Below are 27,238 nucleotides of genomic sequence, written 5' to 3'. Positions count from 1 at the left end.
CAGCTGTGCCATTCAATAATATTGCAGCTCTGTGTCTTCATGCAGGATGTACAACAGGAGCCTGAAATTGTGTTAAACAGTAGTGATGATTAATAAGTCAAACTCTGGGGTTCCTTCATCATTCAACACTAAGAAAGCTGTCTGGGTGGAGGCAATAAAGGGGACACAGATAAGGGGAAGGCAGAAGGGACTCTAGAATCCAATGCTCAGGTCATGGGAGTCTTACCGTGGGGCAGATCTCGTTGCAGACCTTGTCCAAGCACTGGACGATGTGCAGCCCCGTGATCCTATCCTGTTGGCTGGTGCAGGTGCACGTCTTACAAGACTCCTCCCACTCACTGCCCACCTGGTACACCACACCTGATACCACACACACCTGGGGGAGCAGGCACAGAACTCCAGCTCTGTTATCTCACAGGGTCGGGGAGGGGGGAAATCAGTGTATGCAAGAGGTGTGGGAATCACAGCAGATGTGTACTCTGTTAATGTGTTCATGTGTACGTGCTACCTGTTAATGTGTTCATCATAGACCTAATATGCACTGTATATCTGTATCATTGATTGCTAATGTTAAAATCGACGTATCAGGATTTAAGATCATTTGTATCACTGGCATCTATGTGATATCATGCCATAATATATCAGTTCATATTTTTTAGGAAAATAAGAACAGAAATGCATAATTAAAACATGATAATAGAATTGGGGGCGGGGTGTATTGTATTGTTTAATACCTGCTTCTTTTAAGCCAAAGGCACATTTCCATGTGACCGAACAGTGTGTGCGATATGTAAGGCGATGTGTGTGTGACAGCCTGGCCTCTAACCTTGTCAGGGATGCATGTGACCTCGGTGCAGTTGCAGTCGTTGGTGACGGAGGAGGTGATGTAGCCCGGTGGGCAGGTGCGGGTGGAGTTCTGGCAGTCGCAGACGCATTCCTGAACTCCGCAGCACTGCGTCTTCCTCACGGCCAGCCGGCGGTGCGGGGGGCAGGGGGGCGGAGCCAGCAGGGGACACATCTCCCTCTTACAGACTGCGGGGTGGTGGGGTGGGGAGAGAGTCAGGACAGGGACATATGGAGGGAAAACACTGCATTCATACAGTAGGGCTTCAGCCAGTTTGAAATCATCTGAAAATCCTCTGCATCTGCCCTGTCTGTTGCCCCGTCCTATATGTTCTAGATAACTTGGCTGCAACCAGATTGGTAGACAATAAAACTCTATTTAATTGAATTGAATGTTACTCTTGACAGTGTTGAGCACATAGCTGAAACATGTTGACAGTCAGTCGACGCGTGCTCGGCGAGCTGCTTTCAGGACACCAGGCTCACCGCACTCGTGGATGGGCTTGCACTGCCCCGGGTTGCTGAGGGTGACCGTGAGCCCGTCCACACAGTGAGGGATTTCGGGGAGATCACAGTTCACCAGGTCACACACTGCAGGGCACAGAGTAAAGCAGACACACAGTACAGGAGGAAGAGACGTCAATGAGAAATGAAGGGCACAACAGGGATTGCATTATACTGCAAAACCCGTTTTTGTTTAAAGTTTTACACTTTCAACGAGACAACAAAAGGTGAATTTAACAAAAGATACACAGTGTGCAGGATGTTGTTATTAGCACAGCAGTTAACGAAATACAGATCTGAGGCCAATCGGTTCGATATCGGGGACGTACCACACTCGTACTCGGGGCAGCACTGGGACTCCCTCTTCTCCCTCAGAACCTCACAGGGGCCACACTCAGGGGCTGTGGAGGGAAATATGCCACCATATTTATGAGGAGCACAGCACTGTTCCAAAGCATTAGCCATGGAAAAGGCATGCAACTGATAAATTCATTTCACTGCACGGCGCAATTCAGTCCACCAATATCAGGCTTGTGGATCAATGTCATAAATACTGAGGACACTGGCACTGAATAATAAATCTCCTAGCTTTGTTACTTGTACATAATACATAGGACAGACATCTTTTCTATTGCTACACAGGCAGAGGTAGACATGCTTATTATTTGTAAACAGAGAGTGAGGGGAGTCCTTACCCTTGATGTCGGTACAGGGTCTGGCACTGCAGTTGATATGTTGCTTGTCCAGGCACATGCAGATCTGGCAGGGCTTGTCCTGAGGGACCCATGTCTCCAGGTACTGAACAAATAGAAGGCAAACAGACAAAGCAACATTACAGACACTACTGCCAATGATATTCCCCCTAGCATAGATTTTACTCAAATATTCCTAGCACTGATTCCTTGAGGGGAGAACGTCTCCCAAACGGTGCTTCCCGTCACAACATTTTGCTTAAAGCAGTGAGGTGCCAAAATGTGGACAGTACTATAGCTGTACTAACTAACAGTGCTAACACTGGCTGAGTGTTCCGTGCATTGGCAAATCATAGGGCACAGAGTCACTAAATGAGGGAGGATTTCAGTCGGCAAGCGCTGTATTCCAAAATGTGTTGCTCAATAGTGACTCCTCTGGTCAACCGGGAACCTGCAATCTGCCTACAGAATCTACTTTAGTCCTTTGGTCCAATTATTTCTCTGGCTCCCCAGACTGCAGTACAGGGTGGTCAGCTAAATTCATGCATTTTGAAGAACTGACTGAGGAAGATGCAGAACTAGGATGAGCCAATAGTTGTGACTGGCATTTCACATGAGGACAAAAAAGTGTTTGAATATTTCCCAAATAAGAGCGGAACGTTTACATAAAGTCATTTTAAAAAACCTGTTTCTGTGCGGTCAGTATCAAGTGGTACCAACATCTTGAGTAAATCCTCTCTGTACTTTCAATACTAATGCTATCCACAAGATGGAGCCAAATTGCTAAAAAAATATCTATGCAGATTTTTGTCCCCTCCATTACCATTATTCTCCTGCAAGCTCTATTTATATCAAACAGGGTACAGGCTTATTTAAATGTGTTAAATGCTTAAATGTGTGGCAAATCTTGGTCATTTTGAAACACTCATATGAAACAATCTTCAGCCCACTGTTCTCAGGTCATTACCAGCCTCATTACATTTTGTCTCACACACCTGGTAGGCCTTGCCGTGCTGGTCCAGGCACTGCGAGCAGGCATCCGGGCTCACACAGACGCCTCCGTGCAGCACCTTCCCGGGGGGGCAGAAGCAGCCCTCTGTGGGCGTGTCCATGCAGAGCGGACCGCCGCCACCGGGTGCGCCGTCGCCAAGGGTGACATCATCACCGAGGGGGGCTCTGCCGCCGCCACTGCTGCCGCCGCCGCATTCCTCCACACAGCCTGTTCGGCAGCCATCGAACACCATGGAGCTGGGGCAGGGCATGGCTGGGACAGGGATGCGCATTTGCGTATGAAAACACCGACACACACGGCGGCACAGACGTTTCTACACATATACTGCAACATAAGAACAATGACACACAATCACAGGAAACTGCACCCAAACTAGTATAAACACTACTGATATACACAGATACAAAACAATTGCCATGAATTCACTGCAACATAAAAACATTGACCCAGGAAACTGTACAAACATTCGAGCATAAATACTGGTGATATACGCATATACACAAACATTAATAACACACAGACACAGTGCAGCAAGATAGCTGCGCAACCATTCTTTGGTATAAACATATAAACAGAAACAGAAATACAGAAAAATACAGTTAAGCCTTGACATGCCCTGTTCACTGGTATTGGCTCACTGGCAAGTGCACATGGACACTTCAGCAATAATTATTCAGAATAATTTCACCTAAAATAATAAGCAAGAAGTACACAACAGCAGAAGCAGAAACATAGCAGAACAACCCTTATGAATGAACTATCCCACCGCCAGATGAACAGTTCATTTTACCTTATGAAATGAAAGGCTATAGATAATAATAATAATAATCATCATCATCATCATCATCATCATCACAAGCATCATCATCACCATCATCATCCATAACCTTCTTTTTAGTGGGTTGTACTGGTGCTAAACGCTCACTCCGCTCCATGCTCAGTACTTACGGCAGAAGTCCTCGCTCCTCCAGTTGATGCAGACCCCCTGCAGGCGGCAGAGGCGGCCGTAGGCAGACACCAGGTCGCAGATCTCCCCCATGTGGCAGCCGTTCTGCTGGCACAGGGCGACGAACGCCTCGGGGGGCACGGCCGCGTGGCAGGGGGCAAAGACGGGAGAGCGCAGGATCTGGCAGCGGTCCGTGACCGGGTGCTCGCACGCCGCGGAGCTCCTGGGCTGGCACGCCGTACCGTCCGGTCCCGGCAGGGACCACGCCCGAATGAAGGCCTCGCTGTCCTTGGTCAGGGAGCCGCTCGGCAGGGCCAGGTCGTTCTGCTCGTCCTGGTCGCAGTAACCTACACGAGGATGAGGACACTTAGCATGAGAACATCATGACTTTCATTTGACCTTAATGACTTTCATTTGACTTTCATTAATCAGACAAGTTACAAAGAACATTTTGAGTTTATCCACAATGGCCTGGCCTATGTGCACAAGATACATGCTACTTTACGTTACATTATTTTAGCAAATGCTTTTATGCAGAGTTACTGACAAAAAAGTGCATAAGTCCATTCACAATAGGTTACAACAGGAGCCAGTGTGCTACAAAAACAGAATAAGTAATATTTCAAAGGTCCACACGGCAAAACACATAAATTACATGTAAAATAAATGTGTCTCTGTGTCCAGCAAAGATGTACCGCAGAGTCCAGTTGTTCTGTTGTTCACCATGGTAGGGCTCAGTTGGATGGTGAACTCGTTGCTCTGAGGGGTGAAGGCCACAAGGTAGCCCAGCTCCTCCACCTTCAGCTGGTGCATCACCGCCCCATACTGGGTCACCTCCACCCCATGGGTCCTGAAAGGAGCTTGGTTCTCGATCCCATCGATGGTCACCTGGACCAGGTGACAACAGAAGCATTTCCTTAGCATTTAGCACGTTTATGTAAAATGCAGTGAAGTCTCCAATCTTGAATACAGGAGAGGCCTACCCTCATGTCATCCTTCAGCACCACAGACACCTCCCCAACCTTCACCTCCATGGCCTTCATGCAGATCTGAGTCGGGGAGGCCTGGCAGGGCCCGTTGTGGAGAATCACCTCCACCCCTCCGGCCCCCTCTGCTCGCAGAAGGCTGTACGAGCAGAACCCGTCCAGCTTCAGGGTCAGCCCGTCAAATGCCACCACGTGATTGGTTGAGCTGCCCATGCACATACCTGTGTTGGTGAGATGGTGACATCAGGAGGAAGAGCCACCGTTATGCATTTATCACTAAACACGGTTGTCAAGAGCAATTAGAGGAGTACAGCCTTTCCACATATTCACATGACTAAGGCATAACTTTTCTCACACTGGATGAATACTATAGAAGTATGTATATTATCCAGTGTGAGAAAATGCTTGTTGCAATGCTAACACCATTTACATTCAATGCAAATACTGGCTCTGCGTGTGTTATGCTGATCAGGCACATTTGCATTTGAATTTGACTTTACTCACAGGGACAGGCCCAGCGGCAGCCACAGGGCTCGGGCACCTTGACGCTGCGCAGGTTGTTCTTGCAGGCGGGGCGTTCCATGTGCTCGCAGTTGACCCGGTGGCTCTGGAGGGTCACTGCCCCGTTGGGGTGGCACAGCAGGCTGTGGCACTGGTCCGACAGGACCCAGGTCTCCCCAGGCTGGGGGATAGGACACACCTGTGTTACTACCCCCGCCCAGGGCCAGACTGTGCCCTCAGACTATATATGTACTATAAAAACACTTGTGCAGTCTAGAGCTTGTACAAGGGTGGTCAATCCTGGACCTGCAGGTCGCTTTTTTCACATTAAAATCAGCAACCAGTTTAGACCAAGAAAGGTGAGTTAAGTATATAAAGAGCTTTACAGTAACAGTGAAAATCAGCACAAGCTGTGGCCCATAAACAGCAGGATTGTCCACCCCTCGGATAATATGTCTACACTGGCTTTCAACCAACCTTCCTCTGATTGCCATCGTCGTCCACACACACTCCGGGTAGACCGGCTAGACCAAAGAGAAAGCAAAGGCATGTAATGTATTCATCTTCAGTTTTGAATAACGCTCTGCACAATTGCTGAGGTAATAATTCGGTAATAATTTGCAGACAGCTAGTCTTGCCTGATGGTTGGGAAAGTATTACCCAAAATATGCCTCAAATGCCCTCATTTTCACCACATGCAAACTTCCATGACTTCTACACAAACCTTCAATCATTAAATCCCAAAATCCCACAAATCTTTGCACTGAAACTCCGCCTGTGTATTTATAAAATCCCCCAATCTGCCCCCCCCCCACCTCGGTATCTGACCATGAAATGTGGTGTTTCTCACCCCTGCAGAGTTTGTCAGTGAAGGCGTGTCCCAGAGTCACCATGGCCAGCAGGTCCTCTATGATGTTCATGTGAATGACGTTGCTCTGCATACCACGTCCAGCCAGTGCGTTCAGCTCAGTGACATCATAATGGGAGCCGATGCCAATGGGGAAGACTGACACACCTGCAGGAGGGAAAACACAATGCACCATGGGTAACCAGACACTCAAAGGTGAGAGAAAATGCAATGCGTCCTGGGTACCGTGGGAATTGTATATGTCATGCAAAACCACAAAAACTTTCATTTCAATTTCAGGCAAAACAAAAATGCAAAGTTGACCATCCACCTTAGCTCTCACTGTAGCTTTTCAATAACGCATACCAATACATTGCATTCCTTAGTTTATCTTAAGCCGCTCATGGTCAGTAGACTTATATAATCATACAGACCAGCAGTCGAGGCTTCATTGACTGCCTCCACCACCGAGTCTGTGGATCTGTCTGTCACCAGCATCACGATGATCTTAGCCACGCCTAGACGCCCGCCACTGACTGAGGAGATGGTAGTCTGCACAGCAAACCGCAGTGCGGAACCTGGGTGAAACACACACATGCACACCACACACACACACACACACACACACACATATAGTACACACAAACACACACACAGTGTCAAATACACACTGCTGTAGTATGTGACTACAGGTTTAAAGCATGCTATGGATTTAGTTTTACAAAATCATCTCACAGTGTGGTGGGTGCAGCGATGTGTGCAGGTATGCCATTTTACCCAGTATAATGGGTACAGTCTAAGGACAGGTGTGAACTTTTTACCCAGCGTGGAAGCTGTTGTTCCCCTTTTTTTAATGGAGTCCACAAGGCTGAGCAGGTTCTCTTTACTCTGTTCTTCCCTCCAGGAAACATCTACTGTGTTCCTCTCTCCGTACTGAATTACCGACACCTGAATTCCTTTTGAACCTGGTGGAGGATGACACAACCAGCACATTTATTTACTGTGATGCATGTGCAGCCTGTGCAGGGTGCACAGCTGCAGACTGACAAACATTCCCATTGTTTGTTACAGCTGCTCACATACCAATGTCAGCGCTGTTGATGAATGCTTTGACAAAGGCCTTCATGTCTTCAAACTGGCTCGGTCCTTCACCAGAGCTCTCCTTCAGCAGGAAAATAACATCCATAGGCTTCTGACAGGGGACTATGTGAAAAAGGGTGTGATTATTGTATGATGGTCTAATAATTTATCAGATTTTCATGAGGTCAAGGATGGTTTGTTTTTCCATTTGCCTGAGAAAACTGTTAAATACCACATTTTATTAAGTCGTGAAAATCAGAAACCAGAAGTGTGATGTTAATAAACAATATTAATATTTTGCTTAATACAAGATACATTTAACTGTACTGACATTGTACTTCCATAGTGTCCAGTGAAGTGGCAGGGAATAGAAGTTGACCCACTGCTTTTTGTAAAGATCTCTATAGTACAAGAAAAACAATACAGAACTCTGATTTTGTTTTAATGTTTCTCCAGAAGTTACCTGAAGGGGGCAGTGTGGTCATGGGGGCCAGAGTGGGTTGCAAGGGAGGAAGGGTCGGGCTAAGGGGTCTGATGTTGGAAGTGGTGAATCTGGTGATGTTAACCACCCGTTTAACTACAGAGCGCAGGTTATCATAGCTGTCCACCATGATGGGCTTCTTCGGGAAGGTGAGGGACTCGAGGTCCACTTCCTTGATTTTTTGCCCCACTCCAATGGGGTAGATGATGGTGTTGGTGGACTCAGATGGCCTCTGGACTGTGTCCGTGGGTGGGTTGCTGGTCACCATGAACACCAGCTGGGGTTTCTGCTCCTGGGAGTTCTGGACGTTGGTGGAACGGGTCTGTGACACAGTGCGCACGGCCTGGCCCGTGTTGGTGGCTTGGCCACCCCGCCAGCGGATTTGACGGATCCTCTCCAGCAGAACACTCCGGCTCTGGGCCTCCTTCTGGGTGAACTCCACTGTGATGGTGTAGGAGTACTGGATGATGGTGATGCGGATATGTTCCTCGCTCAGTGCCAGTTCCGACACTGCCTCCTCCAGGAACTTCCTGGTCTTGTTGAAGTCCACCTCCCCAACCTTGTCTGAGCCCTCGACGACAAAGGTGACCTCTTTGATGGCCCACGGGGAGGATGGGGTGGTAGACAGGAGGCCGGCGGTGGTGGGGACGGGCGGTCTCAGGATCTGCTGCGTGGGGGTGACGTGTATGCTCGGCCCGGGTGTGGTGGGAATGGGGGCTTGTTTGGTGGGAATGGGTTTAGGCTTGGGTACCTCGGGCTCCAGGCCCAGGGTGCACAGGTAGTCGATGACCTCCACCGCTCGGACGTCTAGCTCCTCAACGCTGCTGAGGATGTACGCCCGGCTGCTGGGGTTGGCCTTGGTGATGTCGTTGATCTGGGCTACGCTGGCTTCGGGCCCCAGGGCAATGCTGATGGTGGTGATGTCCTTCTTCTTGAGCAGGCGCTGGGTCATCTTCATGGGCCTCGGGTTGGGGCTGGCGGTGAGGATGATGGCCACCCGGCCCGCGTGCTCCCTCTTGTCCTTGTCGTAGATGAAGACGGACAGGTACTTGATGGCCTCGTCCATGAAAGCCAAGTCCCCGCCGCTGTACTTCATCTCCCGCACCATCCGCCTGAAGATCCACTTCTGCACCTGCATCTCGTAGCTCTTCACCCCCGAGTGGAAGAGGAGCATGGTGGCCCTCGTGTGGGCCGAGCCCATGCGGAAACGCTGCACCACGCCCAGGATGAACAGCTTCACCTGCTCAAACTCTTCCTCGCTGAGCGCAGAGGAACCGTCCACCAGGAAGGCCAGGTCCATGGCGCGGTCGCAGGTGTCTGCCGGCACCGGAGTGGAGAAGGGCATCGGGGTGGGGGTGGTGAAGTAAGTGGTGGGGGCCAGGGTGGTGCTGACTTCTATGGGACACCTCTCGCAAGTCAGTTTGTTGTCGTCGCAGTGACTGCAGGGGAAAGAAATAGCTGTTATTACCCAGGTAAAAAGGCTTCTTTTAAAAAAACCTTATTTCACCCCATTCCTTTCTGTTTGGAATGCCCAGGCATAATTTGAAGGCCTGTCCCATTATTGCAATGGTTGAACAGATTGCTGGGCTGTAATGCATTGTTGCACCAGCAAGGCAAATTTAATGCTTTTAGCATTATTAATATTTTAACTCTCCCGCTCCCCTGCTCCCTCACCAGATCTGGCAGAGCTCTGGGTCTTGGTGGTTGAGGATGATTTTCTTGCCGTGAGAAATGCGCTGGCCCTCATGCTCACAGACCTGACACTGTTCTGGGTTTACACACTGCATGGCCACTTCATCCAGAACTTTCCCTGGGGGGGGGAGGTAGAAAAGCAGAGGGGGCACATGGGTTCAGAAACATAAAACTATTGGAATACAAAACAACAACAGCGTAAAGTATGAGGAAGAGCTCTGTTTGGATCCTTATACTGGATGAGATTAAATTAGAAGGCCACTGTTTTTCCACAAAGGAACTTCTCTGTAGTATCAGACACAGTACAATCGTGCAAAAGACCTTGAAGCACAAAATAAATAAAAAAACAGGTTTCAGGGACAGACCTGCGGGGCAGTAGGCGTGGCATCCCTCCACACACTCCTGTGAGCACTGCAGGGGCACTGGGTGCTGGCAGGTGATTGGGCAGGCGCTGGCACAGGCGTTGTACCGCCACTCGCACTCAAACTCTGGCTCGGCCTTATTCAGATCCTGGCAGCTCAGCGCTGGAGAACACATTGCACATTTACACAAGGGAATGCGTGCTCTTTCATTTTATTTACTTCACAGCTCATACAGAGATGTAACCAAACAAAGTCTCATAACATACTTATATATATTACCAATAATGCAGTTTGAGCTACACACAGTATGCACTGGTAACAAATTATCCGGGTTTAAGGTACAGGTATGTAAGGACATAGATTTTCAGTGAGTTCAGTAGAAAAAGAAGGAATGTTGTTCTTTCAGACCAGTTGAGTGTCAGCTTAAGAAAAATAGTACCAGTTTGAGGTTTTTGAGTGCATATAGACACATCACATTTTTATATACACAGAAATTTAGCATTATAGGATCTCCGTAGGATTGAGACACAGGCTGTAGAGTTTAGGTATACTGAGAAATGAGTAATAGGAAGAGCCTATAGACTCACGGCACAGGTCGTTGGATCTCCAGTGCACCACTATCCCTCTCTGGGCACATTCATGGGCATAGGCAGCGATGGCATCGCAGAAGCAGACACAGTCTCCCACAGATGGGCAGGAGCAGGTGTCATAGATACAGATCTCCCAGTAGGGCTCTGGGTTCACCTGCCAATGGATTCCAGTCAAATCCTTTCCTCTCTACCAATTGCATGAAGTCCCATCACAGAGAGGGGCTAGAGATGACATACGAATGACAAATGATTGCTTGGCTCCCTCTTACCACGCTGTTGCACTCCCTGAAGATGGCGCTAGTGAGCACTCGACAGGACTGCTCCACCGTCACCAGCTTCAAGGTATTGTCGCTGCACTGGGAAGGCACCTGGACACAATGAGAAATGAACATGCGTGTAAAATGCACTCCCTGCTGGGTAAAAACGCCTTTCCGTGGCTGCAGAAAGAAAATGTCTTAAAAAGTAAAAAACTAAAAGAATCTTGGTGCCGCAATGGATGTCATATAAAACATAAAACAAGGACAGATACTCTCTGAATAATCGTCTCAGAAAGTACTTACTCTAATACACTACATCACAATCTTTTAGCAGCCACTCTTCTCCACACAGAAGTGGAGAGGAGTGTTAGTCTCAGGAATACAATCTATTGATTTTAAACGCAGATAGATTCATGGCTATATTTAAAACTGCTAATTAAATGCAGTCTTTTTAAAACCTCTTTGTCCCATGCAGTGAATCAGTCTGGCTTGATGCAAGTTGCATTCAGAATCCTGTACTATCAAAGATAGGCCCCCTCACCTGAACTGCATCTGCGCAGCTGGGGTTCACCTTCCAGGAGTTCCCAAAGTCTGCAGCGCCCACCTCCAACTGGTTGTTGCTGCTCAGTAGGTCATTGTTCTGAATTCCATCAAAGTTCCCACACAGACCACAGACCTTCTCCTGTTGGGACACACATAGCATAAGAACATGGGAAGTGAATCATATGTATGTGATTGGTTGAGCTTATGCAAGTGAACATATGGCTATTTGTGTGTGTGCCTGAGTACCCTGTAGTGGCCCTTGATCTGCACAACAAGCCGTGTCCCCTTGTCCCAGGTGATGACAATGTCCTTGCCCAGCAGCAGTATGTAGTAGAGGCCCGAGCGCACAATCTCTACCTCTGTCTCCTTCAGCACAGGCCTTTTCATCTTCACCTGCAGACACACACACAGTGCACACAGTCACAGAGCTGCATGGATGAAGAAATCGAAGGAAACAGGAAGTGCAGAAGTGAATCCTGCAGGCCCCACCTCTCCCTGTTCCATCACAATGAGTCCTCCATGGTAGAGCACAGTCACACTCTTAGCACACCTGTGACCCACCAACCCACATGCAGTGTTCTCCACCAGCACCCGGAACGTCCCTTTATCTCCATTGCAATGATCCTGCAGGGAAAGAGAGCGAGAGAGAGAGAGGGAGTAGGTATAGTAGGTATAGCTTGAATAAAGGCATGAAAGCAGAGTGCACTATTCTTAACAGATATTTTTTAAAATTATATTTCTCGATGCCTTTGGGGACTCTTGACTGTGTTTTCTTTTTTTACCTTTTTTGATTTGTTTGTTAAAATTTTTGATTTGTCTTTTTTTAAAATTTGTATGTTTGGGTAGTTGGGTTTCTATGTCATGCCATCACATTAGTTAAATAATGGGAGTTGTTAAAATTCAAGTTGTTAAGGATAACTCACCTGCACCAGAACATACTGACAGAGGCCAGGGAAGGAGTATTGGAAGCCATCGAAGGTGATGTAGTGCGCATCCCCGACCGTTTTGCAGGACCCGTCACACACGTTTCGGCTGCACTCCCACTTGCGGTTTCGACACACGCTGCCCGGGACAATCAGGCGTTCAGAGAGGCCACATTCATTTGTATGCCCGGTTTTTACTTTTTCTGCCAGTTTGCAGTTTCATGCCCAAGCTCATTTGGAGGCAGGTCACGCGGCTGCAACATCGACTATCAATTTGTTGGAGCACAGACTAGCATGTGTGCAGCCTGAGGTTTTCCTCTGAACCGTAGTTCAGTATATCAGCTGGACATTCCAATCAGGAAGCAAACAGCATTAGTGAACTCTCAGTTTACAGCAATTCTGTCAGACCTGAGTTAAATACAGAAACATTCTGACTGGTTTTCCATCCTGGAAAAGGAGAGTAAAAGTCCCTCACAGAAGTCCAGCCAAGCCTGTTTTCCCAAAATCCTATTTACCTGCAAACCTGTCAAACACAATCTGCAGGCACTTGAGTATCAGACTGGTCACAGTGACCCTGAGGGCCCTTAATGCTTAATGCTTACCATGTGTTGCAGTCCATGGTGATGGTCTGCCCTGGAGCATATGCCTTATTATTATGATAACAGGGACACTGGTCAGGGGTAATGCAATCTCTCCTGTGACGAACCTGCAAGCACAAACAACCAAAAACAAAATCAGTTCATCCATAAATAAATCTGGCCTCACACCGAGGCATTGGTTTCAACTAATACATTTCTAATGTCAGGACACATAATCACAAAGAGACCCCCCGCACAGGGTCATACCAAGGCCACATTCACAAAATGTGTTTTAAAAAACATGTATTTTTCATATTCAAACAAATAAAGGATTTAGGGCCTTTCATAGAAAATGGCAGTACCATCCCAGCGGGGCAGGTGCAGCCGGAGATGCAGCCCTGGCTCACACACTCCAGGTCGTAGTTCTGGCAGGTCTTGGTGCACTCGATACCCACGTCCCTGGGACTGGCGCACACCAGGTTCTGCATGGGGGGCGTGCATGAGACAGAGCGGCGGCCTGGGGGGGGGGGGTTCAGGTCAGATAGGCGCATATTCAAACACATCCATAGACTGAGGCACAGACACTGACACACACAAACATGTATATGCCTACATACGCAGACTGAAAGAGACACAAACAGCGAGACAGACAAAGACACAGACTCTGAGGCACAGACACAGAGACAGATACAGACACAGAAACATGCCCACACACTACATGGTACATGTATCTTTATCTTGATCCACTTATTTATCTTGATGTTACTTTAACACTGATGCCTAGTAAATATCAGTACAAATACATATAACTCTATATTGGTTTTCTATGGAGATTAGGGCTGTTCCAAATCTTTTTTGAATCTTTTGCTGAATCCAGGGGGATGCAGGCCTGTGCATTCCCGTGTTGTGCACTGGGAGGCCGTAGTACGATACCCCGCGAAGCAGGCAGGTCTTCCGCGAAGAGGTCAGACAACATGGCCGCCGGCATCTCGTTGGAGCTGCAGCGCATGGCGCCGTTCTCGCAGTAGCTGTGGGAAGAGGCACAGCAGAGCACACGGGTTTCAGCGCACGGCGGGGCCGCCATCTCCATGGCGAGCGCCGCCGCGCGTTCGGCTGGCCGCCGCTCACCATATGCTGTGGTAGTCGGAGAAGACGTCGTTGGGATGGTAGACCTCCCCGTCGTAGTAGCAGGGACACTCGGCGCGCGGCACGCACTCCTTCGACTCCTCAGAAAGGAAGAGCCCCCGGGGGCAGTAGCAGCCCTCCAGGCAGAGGTCTCTGCAGTTGGTCTCGGGGAAGGAGAGCGAGCGGCAGCTCTGGTTACAGGGGCTTCCACACTGCTCATACGCCTGGTCATCTGGGCAGCTCAGCTCTGTAACGCACAGATCACCCATTAGCCCACATCATCCTCTTGAGCCTAAACTAACTATGCTCAATAGGAATTCATCATTTATCTCAGAATTTCAGTTTGGGCAGTGGGGCCTTTTTTTTTGCTGCTGCATTGACTCAAATTGATGATGTCGAAGATGATTTCCTTTCAAAATATCTTTCCCCCATTTCTTCCAATTTGGAATGCCCAATTGCATTCACCAGTGCTTATTGCTTAGGGACCCATCCTTGCACTAGAACAATGACTTCACAGGATGAGTTATCCAGCAGCCCATCTGTCCACAACTTTCACATCCAAATAAATCCAAGTGTAACTATTTATATTCACAAACACTTGGGAAGGTTAGGTGATGTAAAACTCACTAAACTAAATATGTGAAGAAAAAGAAGAAAACATTAATACTTGTATAGAAATGTTTGTCAGTTAAGGACCAGTAAATCCAGGCCTTTGTTTGCTGAGACTCAGCAGACTTGGATAGATTTTGATTGAGTAATTTCAGGTTCAGTACAGCAGTGAGCAGTTACCACAGAATTTGGGGCTTCTCCAGTTGACCAGCACTCCCTTGCTGGCGCAGGCGGCTGCGTAGCTGGCCACGGCGGAGCACAGGCACTCCTGCCCGTCTGCGCAGGCGCAGACGTCGTAGCGGCAGTTCTTCAGGAAGGGGGCGGGGTTCACCTCGTTGTGACACGGCTCGAACTGCACGGAGAACACCACCGAGCAAGACTCCTCCGCAAAGCGAACTGCAGGGGAGGAGGCACGAAGGACAGGGAGGATGGGGAGAGAGGAAGGGAAGAAGAGATAAGCAGTGTGCGGTGTGTGAGCAGAGATTATGGCTAATGATGCACTGAAAGAAGGCAGAGTGCCAAAACATTTGCATATCCAAACATGTATTAAATCTGAACAGTAATATTGGTGTGCTGTCCTTTTTCTTCCATCTAATAAAATTTTTATTAGTCCAATTTTCGGGCCCAAGAATATATAGCCTACTAAATCATATCTATCTCACAGAGATGGACCAGCACACACTCTTGATTTTATGGCACACTCTTTATTCTTTTTTCCTTTCTTACAGGCCATAAATAGTTATTAAAAAAAAGTTATAAAAAGGAAGTGAAAATTTCTGGCCTTTCATAAATCTTTTTTTTTTTAGAAAACAGTCATTCAAAAACCCTGATCTGAAAAGTACAAAGTTAATACAATTTCTCTGTGTAAGTAGGCAACTGTGCACTGGGGATGATGAGAGAGAGAGAGCACAGTATAGATTTCTGTGAACACAGATGAGCTAATTATTATCTTATTATTCATATTTTTCTGTTCACTCGTATTTGGATGTTGCAAATTTTCCAGCCCTTGGGCGTATGTGTATGAAGACAAAGGGAGATTGAAAGTCTACCTCTCTTGGGGTTGAGGATGCAAGGGTCCGTGTCTTGCTTCACCACATTGTTGCAATCTCCATTCATTTTCCACGAGTTGCCGAACCCCTCCACCCGCGTCTCCACAAGCCCTGCGTCCGTCAAGAAGTCGTCGCCCTGGTTCCCGTTGTAGTTTCCGCAGAGACCGCATGTCTTACCTGCGAATGCCGGCCCCAGCTGTCGCAGGAGCACACAGCAACAACGCCGTTATTTGGGCAATAGTGGGTGGAGCCCCACTGTCCATTGTCTCAACAGTCAAAGAACTCCTCCACTAGCAATGGAAGCCTTCACTTTAGAAGCACCTAGTGCATGTACCGAGTGCATATGACTCCAAGAGGAGGGTGCAGTCAGGGACTGATTTTCGACACTGACCTTGAGCAGGAGCTTTCCCCGCCCGTCCCAGTCCAGCTGGAAGTCATCGCCGTATGACACCCGCAACGACGACAAGACTGTTCTCTTTATACGAAGTGGCCCTGTCAGACACACAGTGTCTAAGGTTGATTGGAAGTATCATGTGTATGCACAATGCATTAGTTTATTGTATTATGGATTTGTTATGTGCAGTATGACAGAGTCACAATAATAAACAAATCTGTGTTGGGGTCAATGTAAGCCAACTATCTCAGCAGCTGTGAAGATTAGATATTTTGGGAGCTACAGTAATGACTCACACTAGACCAACCACAATACAAGTCACATCTATTCTGTGATGAAGTTCTATGTCAATATCAGTGACAATGTTTCCGAATTAGCAGGAAATCTGGGGATGTGATATATTAAGCACCGTGGGACAGAGGGGTCTGGATGTCCATGCCGTCCACTGCAACCACGCCTCCATGTTTGAGCTTGACGGTGACATTGGCCAACTGGTGGAAGCGCAGGGTGGCTGAACGAGTGCAGACCGCATCCTGGTCATCGGCACACTTTAGAGACAGAGCACATTTGAGAACACCACAGGGAGAAGACACAGCTGAGGCTGACTGCACACGACATGGCTGAGGTTTGCTGATGTGCTCCAGTAGAAGGCAGTGGAGAGAATGTTTGGACAGGGTGACAATGGGGCATTGTAGCCTTATGAGGGACAAACAAATACCTGTACTGTTTCAATGGCAGCAGCAAACAGGTTGTCTTGGCAGTCCTTAGCAAACAGATACTGGCAGATTCCACTGAAGGTGAAAAACTTGTTGTCGAAAGTCTTGAAGTGGGATTGCCCCGTGACAAAGCACTCCCCTATTGAGCAAAGAATGCAGAATGAAAGGCAGGTGGTGAGAAAGCTTTAGAAAGCCAGCGGTTTGCATGTTATTCAAATAAACAGAGCACACAGGACACTGCGATTCTCTTTGTTAATGCTGTGAGAGGGAGCCGAAACACTATTTTGATCCTTGCTGATGATACAGAGTGAATCAAAGAGACTGAGACTGCTCCTCTACTGAAGACCAAGCTGTGAAGTGATAACAGCTTTCCTTCATAACAACAACAGCTCAAGTGCCCTTTTGAACCCGGCTCAGATTTCACCTTCTTTTGTGACAAAAGAAGCTCAAATCAGCACCCAGCTTTCAGGGCCTCTGAGTAAATCTTTACTTATGCTGGGCATAGCACAATAACGTCACTCCCTCTCCCGCACCGCTCTCGCTATCTTGATGAAACCTCTGCCCTGCTCATTACAGACATATGAGGAGAGAGAAGGCCAGGAAATTTAGAGGAACACAATTTGGAGATGAAAAGGACTTGGCGTCATCAAAGACTGGCAGAGAATAGCTATTCCCAAGATTTTGGAAGCTTTTCACCATAACACTTCCCCCTCCATTCCCAGAAAACCTTCTACTCATATCCTCAAATCCCAAACACACACACACACACATAATAGGTTGGCCTTCTATAGTCTGGACAACAGTGAATTGCAAATTAATGCACAGGAGTCATTTGGGCATCATTCACGAAACATATGTACTATCATGTTTTACCGTAAACTGTGTGTAAGAAGATTTCGGCACTCATCTTTTTTTTCTTTCTTATCAGTATTTGTTCATGGCTTTGTCCTTATGCTAATCACATGAACAGGATTGCACATAAAATTAGTCAGCATTCATCATCTCAAACACCTGCACAAAAACAAAGATCTGCACATGTGTCATGAATCCAAAATTGGATTTTCATTGGAACATTAAGAACAAAAATAAAAAATAATTTAAGAAAAGTTTTGTGAATCAGGCCCATTGAGTGGACACTTGGTTTTCTTAAAAAAATAAAAAGAGTAGAAACCTGCTTTGGGAGGACAGCATATGCTTTGTTCATGTGACCATGAGGCTGATTGCATGGTTAATTGATGAGTCAGGCATGTAAAGCTCAGAGACAGAGCAGGGTTGACAGATGGCGGGGAGCAGTTGCATTTGGCCACTTACAGGCCACTCTGAGTTCAAGAGCAAATTGTTCACAAATCCAATCACAGTGGCTGCCGAGCACTGCTTTGCTTTTGCAAAAGACCGAAGCCTTAATTAGCAGTGGTGGTTCTCCGCAATAACAGCAAGGATATTCATGCCCACAGTCACGTGATCACATTTCTCAAACAAAACATCAAGAGGAACCAGGAAAATGCAGGCAAAGTGAGCCAAAGAAAGAGGAAGTAAACAGCACAAAGGGCAGAGTTATCGTGAACTGCCAAATAAGAAAAATAATCCAGGATGCAATCTTCCTGCTTGTGTTCCTCATCGCATATCAGGCAACAGCGCTGCAGCTACCCGAGCTGATTAGCATTTCTACCGCTTTTCATTCAAGTCACATCCCCAACAGTCAATCACTTGACAGACCATGAATTCTCCCTCATCTGGTTTGTTTGCTGCATGTGCATTTAAAAAGAGTCAACCTAAATTATACAACTAAATGTAGTAACCAATCACAACAAACAAAGAAAACAAGATAAATGTTTGTTTTGGCTAGTGCATTGGACCTGAAGAGGAGAATAAAAGCAGAGATGATATCTGCTTTCAAAGGCTTTCTTTTTCAAGCCTTAAAAATAGACATTTTAGCTGCTGCATCACTATCATATGATACAAAGGCCAAAATAAGTGTCATTTTTTCAATATGTGTTGCTACACTCAATACAATCAGGTACAGGTGTTAAAATCAATGAGAAGATGAGGGTAGTTTACTCTATAGGTATAATCTTCGGTCATATGATGACTATGAGAGCAAACAGATGATGTCAAGGATAGGAGAGCTCACCTGGACAGCCCTCATTGGTGCACTCCCACGAGCCATGTCGACACACACTTTAAAGAATAGAGATGAAAATAGAAGAAAACGTTAGCTCTTAAATTAAAATGACCAATTCAGTGAAGTCCAGAGTGTAATCTCTCAGGTCAGTGAGTAGATATTTATATCGGACTGTGTGAAGGTGAGCCGTTTCTCACCAGGTGTTGCAGTCCTGCGGGATGCTGGACCCAGGAGGATAGCGTCGACCCGTGTGCATGCAGGAGCACTGCGAGACATCCACACAACGGACCCCTTCCAGAATCTTCCCCGCTGTTAAGCAAACATGCAGGGAAACCGAGCAGTGAGTGTAATTCAAACACACAAGCCCGCACACCCACACACACACCCACCCACGTACACACACACACACGTGCAGGCACACACACATACTGTCTGTTCCTGCTCACCTGGGCAGGTGCAGCCATCTGAACACTCCTCCCTGCACACCTCATGGATGTTCAGGCTCTGACAGGTGGTGGAGCAGGGGCTGGTGCACTCGCTGTACTGCATTCCTGCTGGACAGCTGGGAGCTGAGGACCACATCACGGTTTAAAGCCCCACCCTGCATTTACATTCGCTGGCAAATATATATATATATATATATATATATATTTGCATTTACATTCGCTGGCTTGACAGTTGCTTTTGTCTAAAGCAACTTACAAAGACATCCTGGCAAACAATACTCAGGTGACAATACCATTGGTAACTACAAACACTAGGAAATAGACAGTAGTTACACTATAGATCTTTAGTGCAAAGATGATTGGACTCAGCCACCACTCAAGTGAATGAAATAAGATTACAACTCTGATGCTGTCTAATTCTGTAAAGTAATCTAGCGGGTAAGGGAACAGGCGCCAGCGTTGGAATCAGACTGTAGTGCGGTGGGGCGGGACTCACAGCACTGGCTGTGGGTCTGCCAGCCGTGAAGGGGCAGCCCGTGCGCGGCACAGGAGCGGGCATACTCCAGGAAGGCCTGGCATCGGCAGGCCTGGTCCTCCCCGCAGTGGCAGGCATCTTCCTCACAGAGCAGGGCGAAGGCCTCGGGGTCCACCACGTGGGCACAGCGCAGGAAGGAGGGTGAGTTCCGCAGAGCGTCACACTGAGATATGAGGTCCTACCGAGAGAGGCGGAGAGAGAGTTAGAGAGAGAGCGAGGGAGACAGAGAGATTTTGGATGTTCCTTTATTGAAACACAAACACTTTCTATAATTACCTTAGCTACTGCCTACCCAAAACCCATCCCACCTCTGCTCATCCCCCCCCCCCCAAAAAAAAAGAAAAAAAAAGAAACCCACTACTATTAACCTCCCACCACAGTTAACCTCAACAGGTTTAAATTTTCTCCCCATTCACCAGAGAGAGAGAGAGAGAGAGAGAGAGAGAGAGACCTGACCTGGAAGATGACCTGGTTCTACTCTCTCCCACTGAAGAAGGGTTACAGCAGAACCTAGCTCTGGTGGAGGATTTCTGTCAGAACTGGGCACTGACAGTAAACTTAAAAAAGACAAAAATAATGATCTTCCAGAAAAAACCCAGATGTCAGGAAAACAGGTTCCAGTTTTTTCTAGGCAACACCGCCCTAGATCACACTCTAAATTATATGTACCTTGGTCTGACAATTACAGCATCAGGGAGCTTTAACATGGCAGTGAATGCTTTAAAAGAAAAAGTTCGAAGAGCACTCTATGCTATAAAAAGAAAACTTCACAAAATTGTTATACCAATTAAAATCTGGTTTAAAATATTTGATAGTGTTATTCAGCCCATTGCACTGTATGGAAGTGAGGTATGGGGTCCACTCAGCCAGCAGAACTATTCCAAATGGGACAAGCATCCAATAGAGACCCTGCATGTAGAATTTTGTAGAAACATCCTACAAGTACAAAGGAAAACACGAAATAATGCATGCAGGGCAGAATTAGGACATTATCCATTAATGATTCACATCCAAAAAAGAGCATTAAAATTCTGGATGCACCTCAATTCAAGTCCTCATTGCAATTTAAGGCAATGAAAGCCCAAGAGCTCAGTCATGAAAAGAGTCCCCTCAGTCAGCTGGTAATGAAGCTGACTAACCCATTAACCCAACTAACACAAATCACAGACCAGCTTCATACCAGCACTGCTTACCAACAAATCAAAGTAAACCAAGTAATGAAACAGACCAAAATCTCTTATCTGGAATACTGGGATAATGTAACCAAAACACAAAACAAACTAGATTGCTATCGGACCCTAAAAAGAGACTACAAATTGGCTGAGTATCTCTTCTCTGTCAGAGATACAAAGCAGAGGCAGATCCTGACCAAGTACAGGCTCAGTGACCACACACTTGCAATTGAAAAAGGCAGACACCGGAATACATGGTTACCAAAAGAACAACGTATGTGTGGTCACTGTAAGACAGGAGAGGTGGAAACAGAGATGCACTTTCTCCTACATTGTGAAAAATATTCAGAAATTAGGACACATTATTTCAACAAATTTTCTCTAATTATAAAGGACTTCCTTTCCCAAACAAATGAGACAAAAATGCAAATCCTGCTAGGAGAAAGGCCAACAACACTAGCAGCAAAGTACATCTCGGCCTGCTATATTCTGAGGGACACTGGTTGACCACCACAAATATATTTATTTTAATTATTAATTCTTTCTTAACTTTTTTTTTCTATTTTCTTTTTTCTACATTATTATTATTATTATTACTATTATTATTATTATTACTGTTATTGTTATTATATAGCCTACTCGCTGTGGCCATTACCACACTGTTAATTGCATTGTTGTCGTTACCACAATGTTGTTTGTATTTCACTGTTGTTTGTATTCCAATTCCTGTTTGTGTGTGTACGCTTTGGCAATAAGTACAAAAGTATTTCATGCCAATAAAGCATTTTGAATTTGAATTTGAATTTGAGAGAGACCTTGACCTTTGATTCCCCTTCATTTTGACAGTTAAAGGAGACATACAATCCTTGCCACCCGAACACATAAGAGAGAACGAATAGGAGAAGGAGGAGACCAAGAGAGACAGAGAGAGAAAGAGAGAGAGACAGAGAGATAGAATAAAAGAGAGAGAATTATAGTGTCAGTACAGATTTTAGTCAACATTAGAGACATTGAAAGGAGTCATTAGTGAGCATATTAAACAGACTACATGATCCTCCAAGAGATGAGGAGCTGCAGAGCTACTTCGGTATTGGATAGAACTGTATGGTGCAATTTAGTATAGTACAATTTATTTTGATATACTATGGTACAGTGTGGCGTGATTTGGTATAGAATTTTATGGTAGTGTATGATAAAGTTTGGTATACTGTAGTGTGGTGTGGCTTTATACATTATGGTTCGGTACAGTGTACATAGTACTATATGATATGCTTGGCACATTATGGTACAGTTTGGCATAGTGCTGCACCTGTATAGTACATAGGTTTGGTAAAGTTTAGTATGGTTAGGTTTGGCAGTGCTGGTTTGGTACACTCACGGCTGCAGTTGATCTGGATGCATTGCAGGTCTTGCTGGGGGGAGACACACGTTTGCAGGGCTTGCCTGGTTCACGCAGGGCCCACGAGTTGGCAAAGTCATAGCTGCTCTCGGTCAGAAACCCTGCAGGAAGACGCCATAGACAGCCATAACTGCTCAGGCCATCCTGCTCTTCCTCCATTGTAAAGCTACTGTAGCATTTCATACATACGCTACATACATCTTTAAACACGGGTAGTAAATATGAAAGCAACAAATGGAAAGTGATATCATGTGAATAAGGAATATAAAACAAATTGTATACATACAATAACTCTCTTGTGCATACAAAACGACATGTACATATCAAATATGGGTGTTAATTATAACACAGACTTGAATACATCAAATGCGGGCAATCAGGGAATAAAAAAAAAATTATTACCTCCATGCTTAATAACTCTGTTAATTATTAACAAAGATTAATCATTAATCTTCACAAACACAAGAGAAAATGGGTGCGGAGTAAATTAATGGGACATTAAATCACTAGACAAATTGGTCACTGTTAAGCAAGGCCGCGTCTGAAAGGGAAACTGCATTCCTTTATGACAGAAAGTGATAGTAACTGAAGTTAAACAGTTTCACACACAAACACAACAAAGGCTTCCAGTCACTCACAAAGACAAAGACATCCCATCAACTAAAACTGAAACCGTGTAAGTTAGATAGGAAGCAGTCTCTCGTTCAAATGATATTTGCTACATTTCTCATTAATTGGTACTCTGAAATGTTGCCTGGGCTCTTTTTAGCTGTTCCGTACCTGCTCTTGTGGTTACGCATACTGTAGCACTCAGACATGATTTGGTTAAAACAAATGTCATTTCTCAGTTGTTGCATGCAAGCATGTATCATGTGCCATTTCAGATATTAGGTTACACTACTGGTCTCGTCCTGTCTCCTTTGAGACGGAATGCCCACCTTCCTGCGCGGTGTAGTCGTCCTCCGCCAGGCCGTTGAAGTTGGCGCACAGCCCGCACGTCCGGTTAGCATGGTGCTTGGACAGCAACAGGTTGATGTTGCCGCTGCTGTCGATTTTCACCTCAAAGCCAAACTCCTCACTCCACAGCTTATAGTAGCCCAGCTCTGTCCCAGCAAATATGGTGCTGGAGGCGTAGGGCAGGGACAACCTGAGGAAGAGAACTGAGCACTGACACCCCGGGACTGCTACTTAAGTCACTGCATCACCATCATTTCTCACATGCACATGTCTTTTACATGTGCACACACAAAAACAAACACACACATACTGTATGTACATATACACACAAACACACACAAGCAAACACAAACTCACGGTCCCACACACACAAACATACTTACATATATATACTTGCACATACTTTACAGTATGTTACAGCGGCCCACACAAATAAATTTCCCCCAGCCCAAAATTTTTTTATGGTATTTAGTTGTTTAGTTGTATAAGCAACACACTATACTTTTGTATTTGTTATTAAATTTTTTTTATATATATATATACAGCTTAATGCGAAAAGTGCCATACAGAGTTTATTTTCTTCTGAAGACACGGCCAAAGCAAAAATTAAAAATATAATTTATTTATTAATTAAGATAAATAAAACTGTCCTACCATAAAATATAAAATATTTTGCCCACAAAATGTGAACTCTGTCTGCACAGCAAAATTTTATAATAAGTACAAACAATCTCTACCTACGAACACGTACACGGATTCGACTGCCACAAATAAATTCCCAACCTGTGGGAAACACCAACAGTATATATACAGTACACACACACACACACACGCGCACACACACACACACGTGCATGCTCGCACGCACACACACACACACACGTGCATGCTCGCACGCACACACACACACACACACGTGCATGCTCGCACGCACACACATACACACACACTGTTGACCTCTGTCTTTATTCAGAGAAAAATCAGCATTGGAACGGGAAGGTGCAGGGGCACTAGTTTCACAGGGTAAACAAACGCCCCGTTTCCCTTGCGACATTTGTTCAGTGCTGATACAGCCCAGTGCTCAGCGTCAGCAGAATTGGAAGACAGAGAGCAACAGCACAGGGATACAGACAGCTCACGGCAAATGAGAGAACATAATTCCACTGCAGGTAAACAAAGGCATTGTTATTTTGTCCAGACTCCGGGAGTCATAAAACACAGCAGGACACGGCAGTGCCCGGGGCTTTGACAAGCTCTACTCAGTTTGAAGTGCCAGCTTTGTGGTGAGCCGAGTTGGCAGACTTTTGAAGGCATTTACTGGGTGGTAGGGTGGCATATGGCAGTGGTTTAGGAGAGGGACATTTAACCAGATGGTCGCTGGGAGTAGCACCAGTTCATTAAACATTCAACCACGAATATGGCTAATATGTAGAAAAGTTAGTTACATAAGTCACCCACTGAAATTAATGAATTAATGTAGCTTAAAGAGCATGTTGGTGGGCCAGATCTCTGAGAGCTATTGTAAGGGTTGTAACATTAATGGACAGCAAGAGGAAGTGAGGCGCGCTGAGCTGTGTATCGACGAGACGGCTGCGGTTAGTTCTGCACCTGTTCTCTCCCTGCATGAGGCTGCCGTCCACAGACAGGCGAAGCTCAAAGAACTCCCCCAGGTACACCGTCACACCCCTCCGTTTCCCGTGTCGGAAGTCACCTGCGTGGGGCCAACAAACCCAACAATTCAAAACCGAACTGACGTGGACTGTGTAGAGGAGGCGTTTCGATCGAGACGAGACAATCCCAGCGTCCGTACCCAGCAATGAGAAGGATCGGCGGTGACAGTCTCCGGCCAGCATGTAGCTGCAGTCTCCAGGAAAGTCGTACAGGACCCCATCGAAGGTGTGAATGTGGTGCTGACCGAACAGGCTACATCGCCCACTCAGAGCTTTCCCATCGGCCCCAGAGACCCACAGAACCAACACCCAGGCTGAACAATAAAGAGGGATTAGAACGCACTAAAGTGAGACTGAAAATCAGCCATAGTCCGGCAGAAGTTGATTGAACACAGACCGTGAATTATAACATGCAAGTATCTTCCATTCTTACAGGGTGATATCAACCCCTCTCATTAAAACAAACATTTAGGTTGTTAGCAATCAATGATAATCTACAGCAGTGGTTCCCAAACCTCTCATTGGGTACCCCCAGCCAGGCAGGCCTATTTTAAGTTACATTTCAAGCACACCTGATACAACTAATCAAGCCCTTGATTAGTTGTATCAGGTGTGCTTGAGATGGGAAACATGAAATGGCTGGATTTGGCTAGGGGTAGCTGAGGAACCACTGATCTACAACAACAAACGCACACATAACAAACTTATAGATCATGCAGTGAAAGTGCTGAACTGCACTGTTCTTGATTTAATGATTACTGAGAATATTAACCTGTTCTTCTCTGGCAGCACAAACGCCAGGAAAAGTAAGCTGTCTCTCTATGTTGTATTAAATTGGTCTGGACAGTCTGTCCCCCTCAGCACCATGTTTTGCATACACCCACCTGTTAGGTGAAACAGTACAGCCCATGATAGCCCATCCAAGCTGTGCCTTCCCATCTGTAAACACAAACAGAGAAAATGTCACAGAATTGCATTTTAACTGTTTAAAGTGTGTGAGGGTTATTTTCTTACCTTTCTTTCTACAAACACGTGCACATACACACATGCACACACACACAGGCACACACACACACACACACACACACACACAGACACACACACTGTCTTATCACATCTTATCACGGGTGTCATGATGCTATTTCACCCATATTCTGAAGCATTGCTGCCACATTCTTTGTTGACAAATCTCTAATTTTTAACTAACTGCTTTCTCTCCTTGGACAATTTTTATCAATACTCCAAACTACAACCTTGAGGATGGAAAAATTCCAACATACAGCACCAAGCTCAAAGAACCCTCATGAAGCTCTAGAATGCACCTCAGCAAATCAGCAAGCCTTACAGTACCTCTGCAGTCCTAGTGAGCAAAGATTAACTCCAGCACGTATGTGTTCCAGCTGAAGTTCCACGTCTTCAGTGCACAACAGTCATGGTCCTACCTTCAGAGAACTCTGGGAAGAAAACAGTACATGATATGGTTTTATACAAGACAGGAAGCTGGCCCCTCCCCTGTTGAAATGTTGGGGGAATGATGACATGAGAGTGTTATATCCGTTCTCCCAACCATGCTGGTACAATGGTGCAGACTTGGCCTGCTGCAAAAGGCTGTCTGCTTAATTGCCAGGAGGAAACAATGGAAGGAAACAGGGGATTAAAAGGAATTGATAGATCTGTCTCAGAATTAAAGATAAGAGAAAACTGTTTTCTTGACTCTCGCCAAGAAAAACACTCCTGAAAAACACAGCATAACTGATCGTGTTGGGCTGAATCGACACAACATTGTAACACAATGAGAAAAAAGCATCATCCACAGACTAATTCAGAAAATATTCATATTCAATAAAATATTTTCCACTATAATTCCAGTGTATGCCATGTTATAGGATTATATATATTGAAAGATATTTTGCTTCCTTGAGCTGGGTGCCATTTCTGTTGATGATTGTGAAACCATCTTTATCCTTTATTAATGCATAATAATGTAACATAGCATAGAGTCATACTCTGGATCATTAGTAAAATAGGAGAGATTGAACGGTTTCAAAGACTTTTGAAAAAACTAATGTTCAGTGTTAAATCAGCTACAGTGGAGTACATTTTACTCTTACAGAGTATAGTTGATAAACTGAGATTAGTATTTTACTGTGTATTACAATAATAGCCTTTTTTCAAAAATGGCAAGAACAAGTGGAACCAACTTAATT

The 27,238-nt window shown here is 45.9% G+C and overlaps 1 protein-coding gene across 2 annotated transcripts in view; it reads right to left on the bottom strand.

The window, feature by feature from the left end:
* vwf (von Willebrand factor) overlaps nt 1-26,721 on the bottom strand; it is a 31,109-nt gene extending 4,388 nt beyond the window's left edge. The window contains exons 1-43 of one of the 2 annotated variants that reach the window (XM_064343287.1): nt 26,382-26,721; nt 25,916-25,970; nt 25,172-25,345; nt 24,970-25,072; nt 23,343-23,551; nt 22,384-22,505; nt 19,795-20,011; nt 19,299-19,421; nt 19,050-19,161; nt 18,862-18,908; nt 16,733-16,869; nt 16,424-16,562; nt 16,012-16,112; nt 15,621-15,816; nt 14,752-14,967; nt 13,966-14,209; nt 13,771-13,865; nt 13,200-13,354; nt 12,862-12,965; nt 12,260-12,398; nt 11,826-11,960; nt 11,583-11,729; nt 11,335-11,475; nt 10,806-10,904; nt 10,534-10,690; nt 9,950-10,108; nt 9,567-9,702; nt 7,875-9,331; nt 7,415-7,534; nt 7,153-7,296; nt 6,766-6,909; nt 6,335-6,499; nt 5,962-6,008; nt 5,488-5,665; nt 4,981-5,204; nt 4,693-4,885; nt 4,000-4,344; nt 3,035-3,303; nt 2,043-2,145; nt 1,677-1,748; nt 1,330-1,434; nt 827-1,032; nt 227-376 (exon numbers count right to left, since the gene is read on the bottom strand). In XM_064343287.1, coding sequence (XP_064199357.1) covers nt 227-376; nt 827-1,032; nt 1,330-1,434; nt 1,677-1,748; nt 2,043-2,145; nt 3,035-3,303; nt 4,000-4,344; nt 4,693-4,885; nt 4,981-5,204; nt 5,488-5,665; nt 5,962-6,008; nt 6,335-6,499; nt 6,766-6,909; nt 7,153-7,296; nt 7,415-7,534; nt 7,875-9,331; nt 9,567-9,702; nt 9,950-10,108; nt 10,534-10,690; nt 10,806-10,904; nt 11,335-11,475; nt 11,583-11,729; nt 11,826-11,960; nt 12,260-12,398; nt 12,862-12,965; nt 13,200-13,354; nt 13,771-13,865; nt 13,966-14,209; nt 14,752-14,967; nt 15,621-15,816; nt 16,012-16,112; nt 16,424-16,562; nt 16,733-16,869; nt 18,862-18,908; nt 19,050-19,161; nt 19,299-19,421; nt 19,795-20,011; nt 22,384-22,505; nt 23,343-23,551; nt 24,970-25,072; nt 25,172-25,345; nt 25,916-25,970 — 7,584 coding nt within the window. In that variant the 5' untranslated portion in view covers nt 26,382-26,721. The remainder of the gene's footprint in view (nt 1-226; nt 377-826; nt 1,033-1,329; nt 1,435-1,676; nt 1,749-2,042; nt 2,146-3,034; nt 3,304-3,999; nt 4,345-4,692; nt 4,886-4,980; nt 5,205-5,487; nt 5,666-5,961; nt 6,009-6,334; nt 6,500-6,765; nt 6,910-7,152; nt 7,297-7,414; nt 7,535-7,874; nt 9,332-9,566; nt 9,703-9,949; nt 10,109-10,533; nt 10,691-10,805; nt 10,905-11,334; nt 11,476-11,582; nt 11,730-11,825; nt 11,961-12,259; nt 12,399-12,861; nt 12,966-13,199; nt 13,355-13,770; nt 13,866-13,965; nt 14,210-14,751; nt 14,968-15,620; nt 15,817-16,011; nt 16,113-16,423; nt 16,563-16,732; nt 16,870-18,861; nt 18,909-19,049; nt 19,162-19,298; nt 19,422-19,794; nt 20,012-22,383; nt 22,506-23,342; nt 23,552-24,969; nt 25,073-25,171; nt 25,346-25,915; nt 25,971-26,381) is intronic. The other variant, XM_064343286.1, reaches the window with a different exon arrangement.
* Between the last annotated feature and the right edge of the window lie 517 nt (nt 26,722-27,238).

Source organism: Anguilla rostrata, chromosome 7 (assembly GCF_018555375.3).
Source record: "Anguilla rostrata isolate EN2019 chromosome 7, ASM1855537v3, whole genome shotgun sequence".
Lineage (NCBI taxonomy): Eukaryota > Metazoa > Chordata > Actinopteri > Anguilliformes > Anguillidae > Anguilla > Anguilla rostrata.
The sequence above is the reverse complement of the archived record's forward strand: the minus strand, read 5'-3'. Positions and strand labels throughout refer to the sequence as shown.